General features: G+C 35.4%; 1 protein-coding gene across 1 annotated transcript in view; it reads right to left on the reverse strand.

Moving 5' to 3' along the window:
* Window positions 1-16,515, reverse strand: part of LOC128676573 (uncharacterized protein) — a 237,824-nt gene that overhangs the window by 200,011 nt on the left and 21,298 nt on the right. The window contains exon 3 of the mRNA XM_053756752.2: window positions 3,983-4,055. Coding sequence (XP_053612727.1) covers window positions 3,983-4,055 — 73 coding nt within the window. The remainder of the gene's footprint in view (window positions 1-3,982; window positions 4,056-16,515) is intronic.

Consider the following 16,515-nt stretch of genomic DNA (forward strand, 5'->3'; position numbering starts at 1 on the left):
GAACGATACAGAATCAGAACATGCAAATAATGCTTCGAAAGTTAATTTTTGTGGTAAGAAATTCATAGAAAATAATTGAAAAGGCATATGTATAACTATTATATTAATGAAAATCTCAATAAATTTACTTATATCTAATTTTAGCATACAATGACACTTCTAATCACAAACTCCACTACGCCACGAATATATTTTTTCCTAAGTACATCAGTTTACAAAATCAAATATTACAAAATGATCTGCCATCTTTTGCACTATTTGATGAGGACGTGTCTCTAATGACAAAAACATTCATCTTTACCTTTATTTTGATAGGAAATGTCATACTGATTTCAGGCCACTGTCTCCCCAGCATCCAATGGGACGTAGATCACGAGCCAGACGAGAGATTTATCTCGCATCTCGTTCATCCCCCAGTCTACGCACCCTCTGATTCGAGCACTTTGCTGAATCACCCGCACTTAATAGAGTGAAAATTTATTTATCGCCGTGATGACTTTATGCGGTCGTGTCTTGTCGTTAACTATCTCAAATTTATGTGGAAACTACAGTACATTTGCCTTCATTTTTATTTTTTACTACTACTTATATGTTATTGTATTATTGTACCTGTTGTCCTGAATTTTGTCAATCACATTTTTTCCAAGAATAATAGTATCAATGTGTATAGGAATGAGGTATGTTCCCAGAATTCGCAGAGTAGACTCCTCTGGCCCAAATGTACGAGCAGACCTTACCCCAAATAAATTGGAAGAAGAGGTGGACGAACCAGAAGGAGAACGCACATATATCGAATCAAATTAAAATATCTGACTAATCAATCTTATACATATGTCAGATACACGTAAGCATTTTTCACATGCCCGACCACGGGCTCGCGGGCAAAAACTCCGTTTTTTACATATTATTTACTAGCTGCACCCCGGGACTTCGTTTCCGTTGGAATTTCGGGATAAAATGTACCCTACATGTCATTCCAGGTTATATTTTCATAACAATCGTTCGACATTTTGCTGCAAGGGCAATTTCAAAAAGAAACCAATGGGGTAATAGGTAATAGGTTTATCTCGTTCAAGAAAAATTATGGCATTTGAAATTATCAAAGGTATTATTTCACTATTTCCGAAAAATTGTTTTGTGACATTGATTGTTGTCAAAATACATCAATTTTGTCAAATTCATTGGCTGGTTACTTAAGTAAATATGCAATTATATTACCTACATTTCCACTGTGTTATTTCTTCAACCTCTGTAAGAATTCACGTGAAATAATCTTCTATTGTGGCTTCAAAAGGTGTTTGATTAACAGCATGCAGACTGGGGTCAGCCAATCATTGCTAATCGGTAATCTGAGGTTTTTGCATCTCGTTATTCGTATTGTTCAACTCTAATGGTTCCGTACTCAACGTGACAAGGTTTTACAATGACACAACATAAATAGCTTGACACCTCTCTGTATTTAAGATCGAGATTCATTTCAATTATAATATTTTTAAATTTGCAGTAAAAATATATCTGCATTGCGACAAATGTTACAAAAAAGTAACGAATAAGCTTTTTACAAAAACTAAATTTTTGACACAAGATTTTATTGTCGTTAGAGTCGAGAGCCGATCCTAGGTACACCATCAGATCTTGTGTATGCATTATCATCTACACTAAACGTGTATAACACATTTCAGCTCAATCGGTTCAAAATGTTTGCTTCGACATTAAGTTGCATGATTTCATCCGAACAAATATAATGACTTTCATACATAGTAAATAAGAGCTTGTAAACTTCTCAACATATAGGCTAATACCAGGCTAATGAAATCTATTCCAGCCAACCTTTAATTTAAAATACAAATCATGATCAAAACTCCTTATTTTGCCCTAGGGCAATTTATACAATGTCACAGTAACGCGAACAAATTAAGGCGATGTCTTCAAGGCATTACAATGGTCCTCCGCTTATATGGGCCGGCGCCGCGCCTTTACAACAGGTCCTGAGGTGGCCCCTGATTTAAGAACAATAGCTGCTTATAATGTAGAATTAACGAGTGCTGCTGTTATACCAGATACAAAATGTATCAAAGAAAATGCAGTTGCAATGTAAATAAACGGAAAACTGCTATTACAGATATGATATATCAGGATTTTAGAGCGTATATCGTTAACTAAACGCAAGTCATGTATTGCTGAGAGCAGAAATTTATTTTTAAACACCTCCACTGTTTGGCCGTTGCACCTATAAATATGTGTTTAGTTGCCATTTAATTGTAATTTTCATACGTATATACGTATACGTATATCAATGTTATTATAGACCGCCAAAACCCCTGCTAGGTAGGTACTCGTATCTTCACAATTGGACGGTAGATTGTAGGGAACAATTGTCTGCTGCTATTGTCTATGCCTGGCAGACGGGGCAAACCCAAGAAGTCCACATCCAAGCTGTCATCGAGAAGAATATACGTGACAACTTTTTCACAACCAAGGATAATGCAGAACATATGAAAAGAGAAAATATATATTTTAAAAAATCTAAACTGAGAAATTAGACATCTACGAAGTCTAAAACATCAGTTGGACCAATTTAATAACAGGCGAGTGTGCTGTTTTGAACAGTCCACTGTGAAAATATTTAGAGGAGTGAAAGAAAGATTAAAATAAATCATAATTAATCATAAAATCCACAACTTACATTTGCTCATCTTGCAAAACACTTAGAAAAGTTGTAAAACTACTCATCTATAGATTTTAGATCTAAAGATGAGTTCTGGTATTGCAAACCTTTTTCTAAGTTATATCTCCGATAATACTCTTTGATCACACGATCTCAAGTAATTGTAGATGGTGCTGCTAATTATAACTTTCTTACCAACTTAGCTTCAAGATACCTCCTTCTTACCAACCTAACTTTAAACTTTATTTAAGTTGCACGAGAGATCGATATCCTCTGTCAAAGTTTTAAAGGCATTCTAGGATATTTAAGTTAGTACTTCTATTCGAAAGCAAATGCTTTGTTTTCTATTCTTTATGTCTAGGTTAATTAAATAGTTAAGAATCGTGATCATGGTATATAACATTGCAAAGTTTAATGTTTGTTTATATAATAAATAAGAAAATATATCAATATATAGCACTTTTTAATGATGAAACCAAAATATTGTACAATTTCTTGTTTTCAATACAATTTAATTTAGCTTTCGATTTTTGAAATTCCTTTCTCTATAATGTGCCAGTATTTTATTATTCAGTTTGTTGATGAAAACAGATCACAATTTTTATATTTAAATGCTACCATTCTTTTATGCCAGTATTAAATATAAAACTAGGAAAGTATTACTTGCGGTGTTTCCAACGTTTTGAACTACTAAAACATTAAAAAAGTTATATTTTGTTTCCATTATTCCTCCGCACACCTATCGTGGGGTGTGGATTATGATAATGCGCGATAATCGTGCATCCACAGACGGTTTGAATATCGTTTGTTTTATTTTTAATATTTTAACGTTCCGTTGTTGTGCAAATACATAAAATGTTTTGTAAAAATCTGTCATCTCCTTAAAATAGTATTCCTCATGGCTGAGGGTAATGTCAGTGATCATTAAGTGAAATATAACAACAATGACTATCTTGGTAATATTAATGGAGTGGATTGCCATTGCCGTCTGCATTTCCCATGGCTGGTAATATAATTATCAACCAGACTGCAGGTTTCCTCACGATATTAATCTAGGAACACTACTAAGCATGAGTCATATCGAATCAAGGTCTTAACCACTGGACCACCACCGTTACTGGAAATCTGCCGTTGGTACCGCTTAAAAAGCTGGTTAGTTATTAGTATAGAAAGATTTTAATTTTCAATTACATAATGATATTGTTGTTTCGCCGTTTCATAGTCATTTATATATATAGGTTTTATTTATTGATTACCAGCTGTGGGATTTAATTGCTAGGTATTAAAATTAAATTATATTTTTTGTAAACTTACAGCATTAAGGGCCTCCATTTCCATTTGGCTGAGTTTGTAGGATGCTTCAGATCCTACCAGCCTGGGAGTGGACCTGAAAGGAAAAAAACAGTGTATTTCATGTAAATAGTGGCGTGTGGTTCCGCCCTAGAATAGGACCACTCCATATCCTCCCGTGGATGTCTTACGAGGCGACTAAGGGACACAGCCTACGCAGCTGATAGGTAACAACGGCATTCCCAAGGAGTAATTACGTCAGACATTTTAAGGTTTATTTTACGCTGACCCCCGGCTTTGCGGCTTCACAACCCCGAACACCAACAGGAATATACAGAGATCAGATAGAGAGATACAATATCGAAGCTTCTATTAAGAAATTTAATTAAGGCCTTCATAGTTAAAGCATACTACAAATTAAAGTATGTTTTGTCACTTTTTTGTAGCCATTAAGTGTTCCACTTAATGTTTTGTCACTATCGCTCATTATTATTTTGTTGTTTGTTTTTTCGTTCTGTCAATGTCAAATATTTGACATTTGACATTGACAGAACGAAACAACAACAACAAAAAAATATACTTTAGTACTTTTACTTTTTTAAAGACCACAAATATCGCATTTGATATTACAGCTAAATTTACAGGTTACACGTTACGTTTACCTACGTGGGTTAATTAGTAATGTAGGACGATAACCAAATGAAAATAGGTTCCAGTAATATTATGAACCAGCGTGTGCCGTTAGCACGCTAAAACCCCGTTTAATTGTATCATTCATAAATGTTAGTAAGTGAATTTATGAATTTATACCTTTCAGGGTGGGGTTCCACTGCGCGGTTGGACACAGGAAACTGAATACATTTTCTTCACGCAATTTTTGTAAGGTCAATCGTTATGAGACCGTAAAGATTTCAATGTATCTTATAATATCTTATTGTTGAAATAAAAATAGGTACAAGGTTTATAAATTTTCTTTTTCTTTATTTGCAACAGATCCGAATTTATTGGCACCTGAATATCATTATTCTTGTGATTAAAACTTCACCGAAGTAAGAAGTTACCAGTTTGAAAAAAAAAACTAACTATGTTTTTAAAAACATCGAAACCATGGATTTAGTAAGTACTTCGTACAGACAACGTCGGGGCAGGTAAAACTAACTAATAATAAAAACTTGTAAAGAGACGGGCTTTGCTTTGTAATAAAATTGAAGTGTGGTGATGGTGAGGGCGTCACTTAAAATTTAGGTAATAAATAAATAAAAAATAATAGTATTAAAATCTGAGACAACACCCGCACAGGTAAGACAAATACGCTCATTTCCCGTGGAAACATACTACTTACACATTGCTACAAATTACATCTGTATGTACACATTCGAGAGTTCATACATGGTTCAGCAGTTGGGATTTGTTTTCGTATGTTTTTTACCTCACGATGAAAAATGATTTATGTATGTTTAACTAGCATTCCAGCTTTGCTCGGGTAAAACATAAATAGATATCACACCTAAATCTTTCTCAGGAATCACACTATCTATTGGTGAAAACCACGTGACAATCCGTACAGTAGTTTTTGAGTTGACAAACACACGCGGCAGAGGATTTTGTTTTATAATATGTAAGGATAATAAATAAAAGCTTGTTGTAGCTTGAAACTTTAAAATGTCAACTGCAGTATAAGTTTTTGCCCACAGCTTCGCCGGCGTTTACTCCGTATAAAATACCTAACTGTAGATATATGCGTGTATACAATTAGGTATTGTTTCGGGATAAAAGGTAGTACGGAGAAGGACATAGGGTATGTTCTTCTCCGTACTTAAAAGTCAAATTGAAGAAGATTGATTGAGTAAATAAAGCGTGAAGAGGTAACAAACTTACATTCGCAGTTACAATGTGATTCCTAATAGAACAAAGTATGTTTTGTTTAATTTTTGGGTTACTAGAGTTCCGTAGTCCTACAGACAAGGAACCCTTAATAGTTTCGCCATGTCTGTTCGTCCGTCCGTTTTCGCGGTCTAGCTCAAAAACTATTAGTACTAGAATAATGTAATTTGTTATGGCTTATTACAGATTCATCACACCGACAAAGTGGTCAAATTAAATCTCGAAAAAATCAAAACTTTAAGGTAGGTTTTTTTTAACTTTCCACACAGTCAATTAGACGGGGTATTTTAGCACAGTGAGCAAACTAGCGTAATTGAAGAGTCTAAATATTTCAATTTAGCTAATCTAGAAGCCGCGGGCAAAAGCTATAGTCACTAAATAATTATTATTTAACAATGTTAAGAACATTGTTAAATATAAATTTTTACATATAATTTAGTGAAGGAGGTTAAACTAATGTGATGCTCGTACGAAGGGCCCTAGGGCATCAATTAAATTTCAGTTCAGACTTCACACGTAGGTAACTCGGCGCCTGAGGTCATCTGAATAATGTAATGACGCTAAATTCATACTCTAGAGCTTCGGTAGTTTCGTGCTCAATATAAAGTTGGGAGATTGATAATCGGTCGTGGTCCTAAAAACTATTTGGAATTAGTCGTTTGGGACCACATGCTTTCGCAAAATCAGTCCAATGGTTTAGCCGCGATAGCGTGATAGACAGACACACAGAACATAATAAATTATACTCCTAAATCTTCCTCTATTGGTGAAAACCGTATGAAAATCTGTGCCGTGGTTTTTTAGTTTGTCGCGAACAGACAGACAGACGCGACAGTGGACTTTGTTGTGTTTTTTAGTACTAGCTATTCGAACATGCATACCGTTGCTGCCATTCGACATCACATATTTACATTTAATTTCTCACTAAACACAAGCTATACTCAACTCACCTACATTACACACGAGCTCGCGATACCGACGGTAGGTACACTCGAAACTTTCTGTCGCTACCACAGATTTATGTTGTGTTAGACACAGAACTAAAAACAAGCATGTTACAAGATCAAATAAATTCTTATTCCATATATGAATATGCAGTTCTCAAGTCTCGTAGATCTTGATGGATTTTTTCGTATTTATTTTTCGACAAGTCTTATTGACGGCTGCACATAAACGTCAAAAAACTCGCATAATAACGCCATTTTAATCAATCTATTTTATAAGTGAAAAGTAGTCTAATATTATGCCGGCTCCACACTATCGTACGCTGACGAATGATGCATTCATTAGTCAGCGTAGGATAGTGTGGAGTACATACCGTAGTTTGTATAATTGCTTTTATTTACCGTAATGAAAAATCGGCAAAGTATGCCGAATCCGTCGAAGGCATAATACACGGATTTTGGTGACCATCGTTTTCGGTTTTGTAAATTGTGCCCAATGGAATTCTAATACATATATATAATCATTTATCGAGGTAGTGGAATTAGTATATAATTCTTCCTTCACTAATAGGTTAAAGAAAATGATGGGTGAATCGAGTGTGTCATGCTCACTCAAATGGTCAATCTGGTGTTGGCGTCGTGGGCCGAGTCGTGAGGTTCCCTCTATTATGGTTGAGCTACGCGATGGCTGTCCCATGCGTCAACTCGTGAACGGATGCTGCCAGAGGGAACTGGTCATCTCGTTTCTCATATATTTTCATGTAAGTTAATTGTGTTTCACATCTATCTATATATTATAATCAGCACTCGGATCACAATCATAACCTGTTTTGATATACCTTTTGACTATGTACATTATGTACTTTTATATATTATTAGAAAAAAAAAACATTGTAAGAAACAATAATGGTAAGCCTATCTGGCATGATAGGGACCAACACTGTTCAAATGAGTTTCTTTCGGCATTTGTTCTCAGCAGTGGTCGTTCCGAAATGCCAGTAGTTTGTAGCTTGTGAGAAATAATTATAAATATAAAAAATTACGAGAAAAAGTGCCTGTGAAGGTCTAATTTCTGAATAAATTATTTGAATTTGAATTTGATGGTGAAATTGATGGTTGAAAAAATGTTATGATGGCGCTAGTGTGCTAATTTGCAGAGACATAATGTGGTATCTGGCCTAACATAAATCTATGGTTACCTATCAATCATTACAATACATCGTTGGCCTCTCGAACTCGATCGATCCATCGTTGTGACATTTGGTATTCACGTTACGAAACCTACTTCGCATCAGCAAAACAATGACAGCATGACAAGAACCAATTGTATTACTCGATATGATACCTACCTAAGACGAATACAAACATTGAACTAAATGAATACATAATTTTCAACATTGGTGGACAGTTTAGTTCGCTAGTGCGCATGCGACTTCTTGCTACTTGATCAAATGCTTGAATTGACACCAGTGTTAGCAATAACACACTCGATATTAATGAATGAATGATTTTCAGCACAATTTACATAAAAGTTCTCGTGACCATGAGTCCACCAATGAGGTCACGAGAAACTTTTGGGCTGGAAAAGCTGGGCCTCCAGAAATTTCAACAGCTTTTGTTTTTTGTTGATGGTGACTTTTACTGACTTTTACTGAGTGACAGTTTTTTACAAAAGTTACATTTTCGTCACAACTTTTTATTGTCGTCAGAGAGAGAGATCTTATTGCATTCAATGTGTGTCAAAAAACATCAAATCAAATTCACTGCACCGTAAGGAGTTCCTTCATCGGGAGCCGATCTTGGGTGCACCGTCAAGTCATGCTTATTAATGTATTCTAACGGAAACATTGTGTAAAATATTGTGTATAATATACATATACCCAGTATAAATAAATAGGTATGGACTATAGGTATGGAATAGGTAGGTAAGTTATGAATGAAGTTGAAGTTACACGTTATAACATGCTAACAATATTTTATAATATTACATCTTAACATCGATCCATTTAAATCTGAAAAAGAAATTTTTTTGGCCGACGATCGATCCCGGGACCTCTGGCGCGCCATTTGAGCCAATATTGGCCTAAGAGGTAGGTAATTAGTATTGAAATTAGTTTTAGTTTTCAACTTGTCATTGCCTTTATTATCAATAGTCGTGCATTGAATACACCATTTGTCACCTCTTTTCGTCACACATGCACGACTCGTCAAAACGACAATCGAAGCATTGCGCCATTTTCTCACGATTTGGACCGTTATAACAAGGTATTTGTATACATTATTTATATTAGATGGCCTCGGTGGCGCAGTGGTAAAGTGTTTGCCTCGGAACCGAGAGGTCCCGGGTTCGGGTGTGATTTGTCCTAATATTAATATTATCATATTTATTTATTTATTATTTACGAGGTATCCCGTTCAGCGCAACCATTGTAATGGCACCCACCTAACGGTTACTGTTTTTCAGGTGCGATATTCGGTAAAGCACATATAAATAAATAATAAATAAATAAATATTAGGACAAATCACACAGATTGAGCTAGCCCCAAAGTAAGTTTGAGACTTGTGTTATGGAATACTAACTCAACGATACTATATTTTATATATATTTTATAACAAATACATGTATAGATAAACATCTAAGACCCGGGCCAATCAAAAAAAGATCATTTTCCATCGTGACCCGACCGGGGATCGAACCCGGGACCTCTCGGTTCAGATGCAAGCACTTTACCACTGCGCCACCGAGGTCGTCAAATTCAACTCCTTCGATTTAGTACTGGCCTTTGCCATTCCTTCACTATTCATACTTTCCAACGCAATCCAATCAATTTTGATTTAGTTGTATGTTTGTAGCCTAGAAAGAAATTTGTAAAGAATACTTCATGACGGAGGACGGATCCACTGAGAATTCAACACTTAGAATGGGTTGCACCAGTCAATTTTGGCGTTAACTTTAACCTGAGCAGAAATCGCATATTACGCCATTTTGTCTAAACGTTAACGGCGCACAAGTTAAGGTCAACGTCAAATTTATATGGTGCAATTCACTTAGCTCCGTTAGTCACATTTTTTGCTACATCGCAGTGTGAAGTAGTTATTTCCGTCTGCTCCAAAAATAACTGTTTAGGCGAACATCTGTCACAACACAACAGACATCTACACTGCTAACTATCTACTGTTATTACTTCATGTTTGTTACCTTTGGTTCCCCTTGCATTTGACGCCATGTTTGGAAACGAAGTTCTCAAAATATAACTTTTGTTTAAATAACCTTTAATGATGAATAAATAAATAAATAATGTATGAACAAATCACACAGATTGAGCTAGCCCCAAAGTAAGTTCGAGACTTGTGTTATGGGATACTAACTCAACGATATTATATTTTATAACAAATACATATATAGATAAACATCCAAGACCCGGGCCAATCAGAAAAAGATCATTTTCCATCATGACCCGACCGGGGATCGAACCCGGGACCTCTCGGTTCAGAGGCAAGCACTTTACCACTGCGCCATCGAGGTCGTCAAAAGATATATAAGAATACGGTAAATAATATTATTAGAACGTGCCTATTATAGTTTTCCATTACACAATATAGTTGATTTCCTTCGCGTACTTTCAACGCGCCGGGGCCTTATGCGATAGCTAAGTAGCTATGACCAACGTCTTAGTTTTTTCAAATTCAACAGTCTTGAGATGAGACGCTCTGTCCAGGACTTCGTATATAAATATAAAATTATTCAAGGTCATCTGTCTACCACATTATTATCGAATATAAATCTCAGAGTCCCGACTAGATCAGTTCGCATCATTACCCCTTCATCATACCCGCGTGTAATAATAAAGTTTCGTCTCATAATCCGATTCTCAGATTTTGCCGAAAGTACAATCTTTTACATGTCAAATCTAACTCTGAGCAGGTACCTACCTGATATATTTTGCTTGTCATTAAATAGCTTCAAAAACCATATTCGTAGATTGCTGTCATAATCACCCACTCATTATAATTGTTTTATTTTATATGCCTTTACAGTTTTGTTTACATGTGCTTGCTATTTTTTAAATCAATCATTTGATTTAAGTATAAGATTATGTAATTTTTTTATTTATGCTCCAAATTTTTTGTCCTCACATTGTTACTATATACTTAAGTACTCACCTCCTATTTGTTTGTATATTGATTACTTGTCGTCACCTAAGTTAATCATGCTTTGGTTTTGCAACTGGCCATGTTTCTATTGTTTATTTTTATATAACTTTTGTTGTAAAACTATTTTGTGTACCTAATAAATAAATAAATCATCAATATTGATTAATTAATAAAATCTTGAAATGGTAAAAACTACTTATATAATGCTCCTGAAAGTAATGTTAATATTATCTCCATTTTTCGAGAATGATATCACGATGAGACATCCAAGTTTTTTTGGTGTGTGGCTCCGCCTAGAATAGTACCACCAGTATCCGTGGACGAGGAATAAAAGAAAAAAAGAATGTGTGAATGAAAATAAAAACATATTTGTGTCAAATCTTTTTATTAAAGATAATAAAGATATCACTCGCGACAGTGAGTCCTGGAGGAGCGAGTATCGGTTACACATCACATTATGCCAGCTACACACTATCGACGAACTCAGACGTACGTCGATACGAAAAAGCGTACATTGCGTAATTTGTATGAGAACTTTTATTTACCGCAAGGAAAAACCAGCAATGTAGTCGAAAACCGCCGAAGTTCGACGAACTCTTTGCCGATAGTGTATAGTAAGTATTATATTATTATGTGGCCTTGGAGTGGCGGTTATTTTTGCGGATTCCCTCGGGAGGAGTACGATTCTCGATTCCGAAGAAATTTGGCCTGATAGGCTTATACAGTATACTTAACATGAATTTTCTGACCTCGCCCAGGGGTTTTGGGAATTTCTGAACGGTATAATAGGTTAAATATATTCATACATTTACAAAAATATATAAGTATTTAGTATTCGTACTTACTATTGTCCCAAAAAAAAAACGGTGAATGCACATTTCCAAACATACTTAGCTAAGATCTAACACATTACTAGATCAAAATTGGTTCAGCCGCTTGGCTGCTACAATGCCACGGATATACTAACAGATACACAGACACGTTAAATTTATAATTTCACTCCTTCTGTAAAAAAAAACGGGTTGTACTCAGGTGTAGTGAAAACCTGAATATTAACGTTGTGCATTTTTGACGTCTTACGAATTTTCGATCAGGTCACTTGTCCTGACGCGAGTTGAACATTTTTTAGCCATCACAAAAAGTGCACAACGCCGCTAAAGAAGTTTTCACTTTAAAAAGAGCAAAAATAAACTTCATCTTGGAAAAACTAGAAGCAGTGTTGAGTACAATAGTGAAGTCGCAAGTCCACTACTCATAGTGTCAGGTGGACAAATGATAGCCATTCTCACCAGCCGCGACCATAGAGTAAGAAAATAGTAGACGAATTGCTTGATTCCATTAAAATATTGCCAATAATAATTTTTATTGTAATGATTTAGTAAAAATTACAGATTCGTTTAAAGCAAAATACAAATTGTTAAAATATGATTGATGAATGACGCCCCAAATGGTGCCCGGGTGGAATTTTGAAGTAGATATCTTCAACAAATTGAGAATTTGTATGCACCTTAGTTGATGACAATACCGATATACCCTGACAGTGAACCCAACGAGAGAACACATCAACACGTTGAATGAAGAATAGAATAGAAGAATAATATTTTTGATGACATAGTTTTGTGTGAAAAATTTCATTTTTGTAAAAAACGACGATTTTGTTATAGAACTCGACCACGACGCCATCTAGCGAAAACAAAACCATATCCAGTCTAGCGCAACGCCCTCTATGAGAACCATATTGAAACAGTTATCCCGGTTTGCTTGGAGCCAATGCAGAAGCGGTGAAGGGCGCCATCCGCCCACTCTCACCGTACTTTTAGTACTATCGTTTTTCAAGAGATGGCAGTACAATCAATTTGACAGCTATTTTTCTAATGCCGGTTCCTCATTATTGTTCGCCGAACTTGACGAATACGGCTTAAATTGCTGATTTTTTATTGCGGTAAATAAAAGCACTCATATATACTCCGCAATTATTACGATAGTAATAGCCGGCTTAATAAGATTGCCACTTTTTTGCCGAAAAAATATTATCTACTTCAAAATAGCGCTAAAATTATATATAATAATTATATGGTGAATCAGAAAAAAATTGAACATCCGTACACGAATCTTAAAAAAAAAACATCCGTTTGCTTTCAACAAAAATTTACTGCCCGGAGAATATATTTTGTCATGCGTTAAAAGCAAAAATATCTATCTAACCACAAAAAAAAATTTTGGCAAAACGACAAATTTGTGGAAAAAACTTGTTAATTTTTAATCTTAGGTCCTTCATCTACGGTTATGATGAGTTGGGGCGTAGACAATCGCTTATTGACCACAGTTTATGTTGTATGTATGTCTACAATCATACACTCATGACATGCATCGCAATGCACCCTCGTATACAAACTGCATTCTGACACGTCTCCAGGCAATTACACATATACGTACCCCTGTTATCCACCCTCGTTGAGGGGATCGAGAGTTCAGTTCACATTGGTCGAGTTTGCTCGCCCCAGTACCAAATATACATCTTGCAGTATCTTCACTTTATCCCTTACGGGTTCGACAGAGCCAGGAGTTGCGAATCTCGAAAGCCATATTTAACTATACGACGAGTTTGTTTGTGGAATTGAGAATCAATATTGATAGGTTGCTAGCCTATAGCCTATGATGAATCTCCAGCTTCTCGTATTATCCCTTGATTAACTTTTACTATATGCACAAGAAAAGAAGCAGCTGTATTTAATCAATGTTGTTATAACAGAAGAAATAATGCCATAAATTTTACGTACCTAATTTACTTTTTTTTTAGTTTAACAAATTACTATGGTCAAAAATTTATGATTGTGATCACTCGATCACATTCGCCGATATAAAAAAAGATATAATAAGTGATTAACCAAAAATAGAACATAAATTAGAAGTTGACACGAGTTGACACATGGGTCAGCCATCGCAATGCTCAACCATAATACCGGAACGTAGTGTCCACAACAGAGCATACGCACTTGCTTATAGATAGTCTAAACTTCTTATAAATTGTGACGAGTGAACTAACTCACTCCACTCGGCCAGTGTAGGACAGCTCAAGTTCAACCATCGCACACCATCTGAGATGAGTGTTTAAAGTTGTTGAAAGTGGCTGGGGATAGATTGCCGTCTGTTGACGAGAATATACTGACTACATATCGATAGAAACATTTACATATTTTGAAGATTTGTCTGTGACTTTTCAACCGCCTGCCTGTCTAAAGACAATGCTCCTTGGTAATGCTGATGTCAATCAGCTACCAAAAACAGTCTATCAGCAGAGCTGCCATGGTTATGTGTCCTATTTTAGGGGGGAATAACAAGCATCTATTGCTTGTGGTTACCCCCTAAAATAGGACTACTTCTTATCCTTCTTGCGAGGTTGGCAGCTGATAGGCTGCATTCCCAAAGAGGATTGTCCCACATACTCAAGGACGAGTAAGATCTCAACGTGCGAAGATTTCCTTGAATTAATTAAATAATGATTGATTAACACACAAAATGTTGCAGACTCCCAAAGAAAGCGTGCGCAAACTTGGCAACACTGAGATAAATGCATCATCATAATACGATCCTGTCAGACGCACGTCCGGTGCGTTTGATCTAACACGTGGATCCTGTGCGAAACGCTAAACAAGGAATGCCTGTAATAGTTTTTTTACGTCCTACCTGGCAGTATTTCTGCCAGTTTACATTTTGTTTTTTTTTTTTCTTGCATTCCTACAAGGATATAATCTCCACACATACAAGGATATAATATATTTGTGTCATTAACATATAACTTATATTCCATTTCTGTGGGCATGTAAAGGATAATAGAATAAAGTCAGACATTAATAAAATCTAATCATTAATGTTTGCAATAATACACTCTGTAAGAAAAATAATAAATTCGACTATAATCTTTCGACTACGTACTAACAAAAAAAACTAAATCAACATAAAAAAAACCTTAGGTTCCGATGCTCAATGGCTGAAGAAGAAATCGGGAAAACGCTCAAATAAGAAAAAATATAAAAACATAACAGTAGAATACGCTAGAATTTTTAAACTTTATAAATTTCAGCTTCTATCGGATCTAATAATCAAAATTAATCTGAATGTAGGTCGTGTTTGCCGACAAATATGTTGTATAATAATGGGGTGCGCTGTCAAATCGACGATAAAATACGGCACGTGCGCCTGCGCATGCTGCAGTTAGCAGACACAGGAACCACATGGTGAGATCAAAGCAGGTGGCGGACGCGGCTACACATTATTTCAGAGATTTTGCGAAATTAACAATATTGTTCGACTTAATCGCTTTGAGTGAGATTGTGATGTTAATTTGTAGGTCACTCTGTCATGTTTAAAACATTTTATGCCTTTTTAAAATCATAAAATATACATACACATTTAATTTAGTACGAGTTATTTATTGGTCAAATCATAATCACGACTCCGGTTTCTGTTATTGTCTGTGTTACACATATCTGTCCCCACGAATTTATGGAAGAGTTGTTTTTATGAATGCTAGGCTTCGGCACTCCACAGCCGGAGATACAGTCTCGAACACGCTTTAGATGAGAGGGACGGCGCAAAAAATAAAAAACATTATAGACTTTAAAAGTCTTGTAAATTTTATGGAATTAAAATTCCAACACAATATATTTATAATATATTGTCCACCACACAGAGGTAGTTTCCTTGAGTGTATAAAGAGATCTCTATGTGATTACAATTACATTATTTAAAACAGTGACAGTCTGTTATACGTCTGTGTTTATTGTTCATTCATTATCTGCGACATGCTTGTTTCTTATCTCAGGAATGTCATCCTGGCGGTATTCGTGTGATGTGACTAATATATATTAGTCACTAGCTGTGCCCCGGGGCTTCACTCCCGTGGGAAAATCGGTACAAAATGTACCCTAAGTCCTGCTCCGTATTTCGAAAACATGACGTGCAAAATTTCAAAAACATTGGTTGAGCGGTAAGGGGTGAGAGTGTTACTCTCACTACTACAACAAACTTACTTTCGGATTTATATTAGTTAGGAAGTTAGGATTAGGGTTTTTAATTTACATGAGCAATTGCTAACTAAATAATTATTTTGCTGTTCGTAATGATGTAAAATGCAGACCATTTAAAATATTTTTTCTTTCTATACAAAATCAGCTGATCAAAAATAAAATGCTTTTCAGAATGATATATATTTAGAAATATTTGTTGACCGATTGGCTACTTTATCTAACCAAATATATTTTTTGCTTACCAAAGTACGAATTCTTTGACCGAAATAACACCATAAACCGATGACAGCGGCTTCGCCTGCGTGTATTTCTCAAGGGAACAGTACGGGAACCTTTTTCTTGGCTAAAAGGTAGCCTATACCTAGCAATCTACTCAAAATTGCTTGAAGAGTTAACAAATAATTACTATCCCTTAACGGTAATAGTTGTAAATTGGATATAAACACGAATATTTGTAAAAATTACCTATTCCATTTCAACTCAATAAAATTATTCCATGCTTAAGAGAAAAATTTAGAATAGGTATACCAGATGCTTCTCTGT

This window comes from Plodia interpunctella, chromosome 16 (assembly GCF_027563975.2).
Source record: "Plodia interpunctella isolate USDA-ARS_2022_Savannah chromosome 16, ilPloInte3.2, whole genome shotgun sequence".
Lineage (NCBI taxonomy): Eukaryota > Metazoa > Arthropoda > Insecta > Lepidoptera > Pyralidae > Plodia > Plodia interpunctella.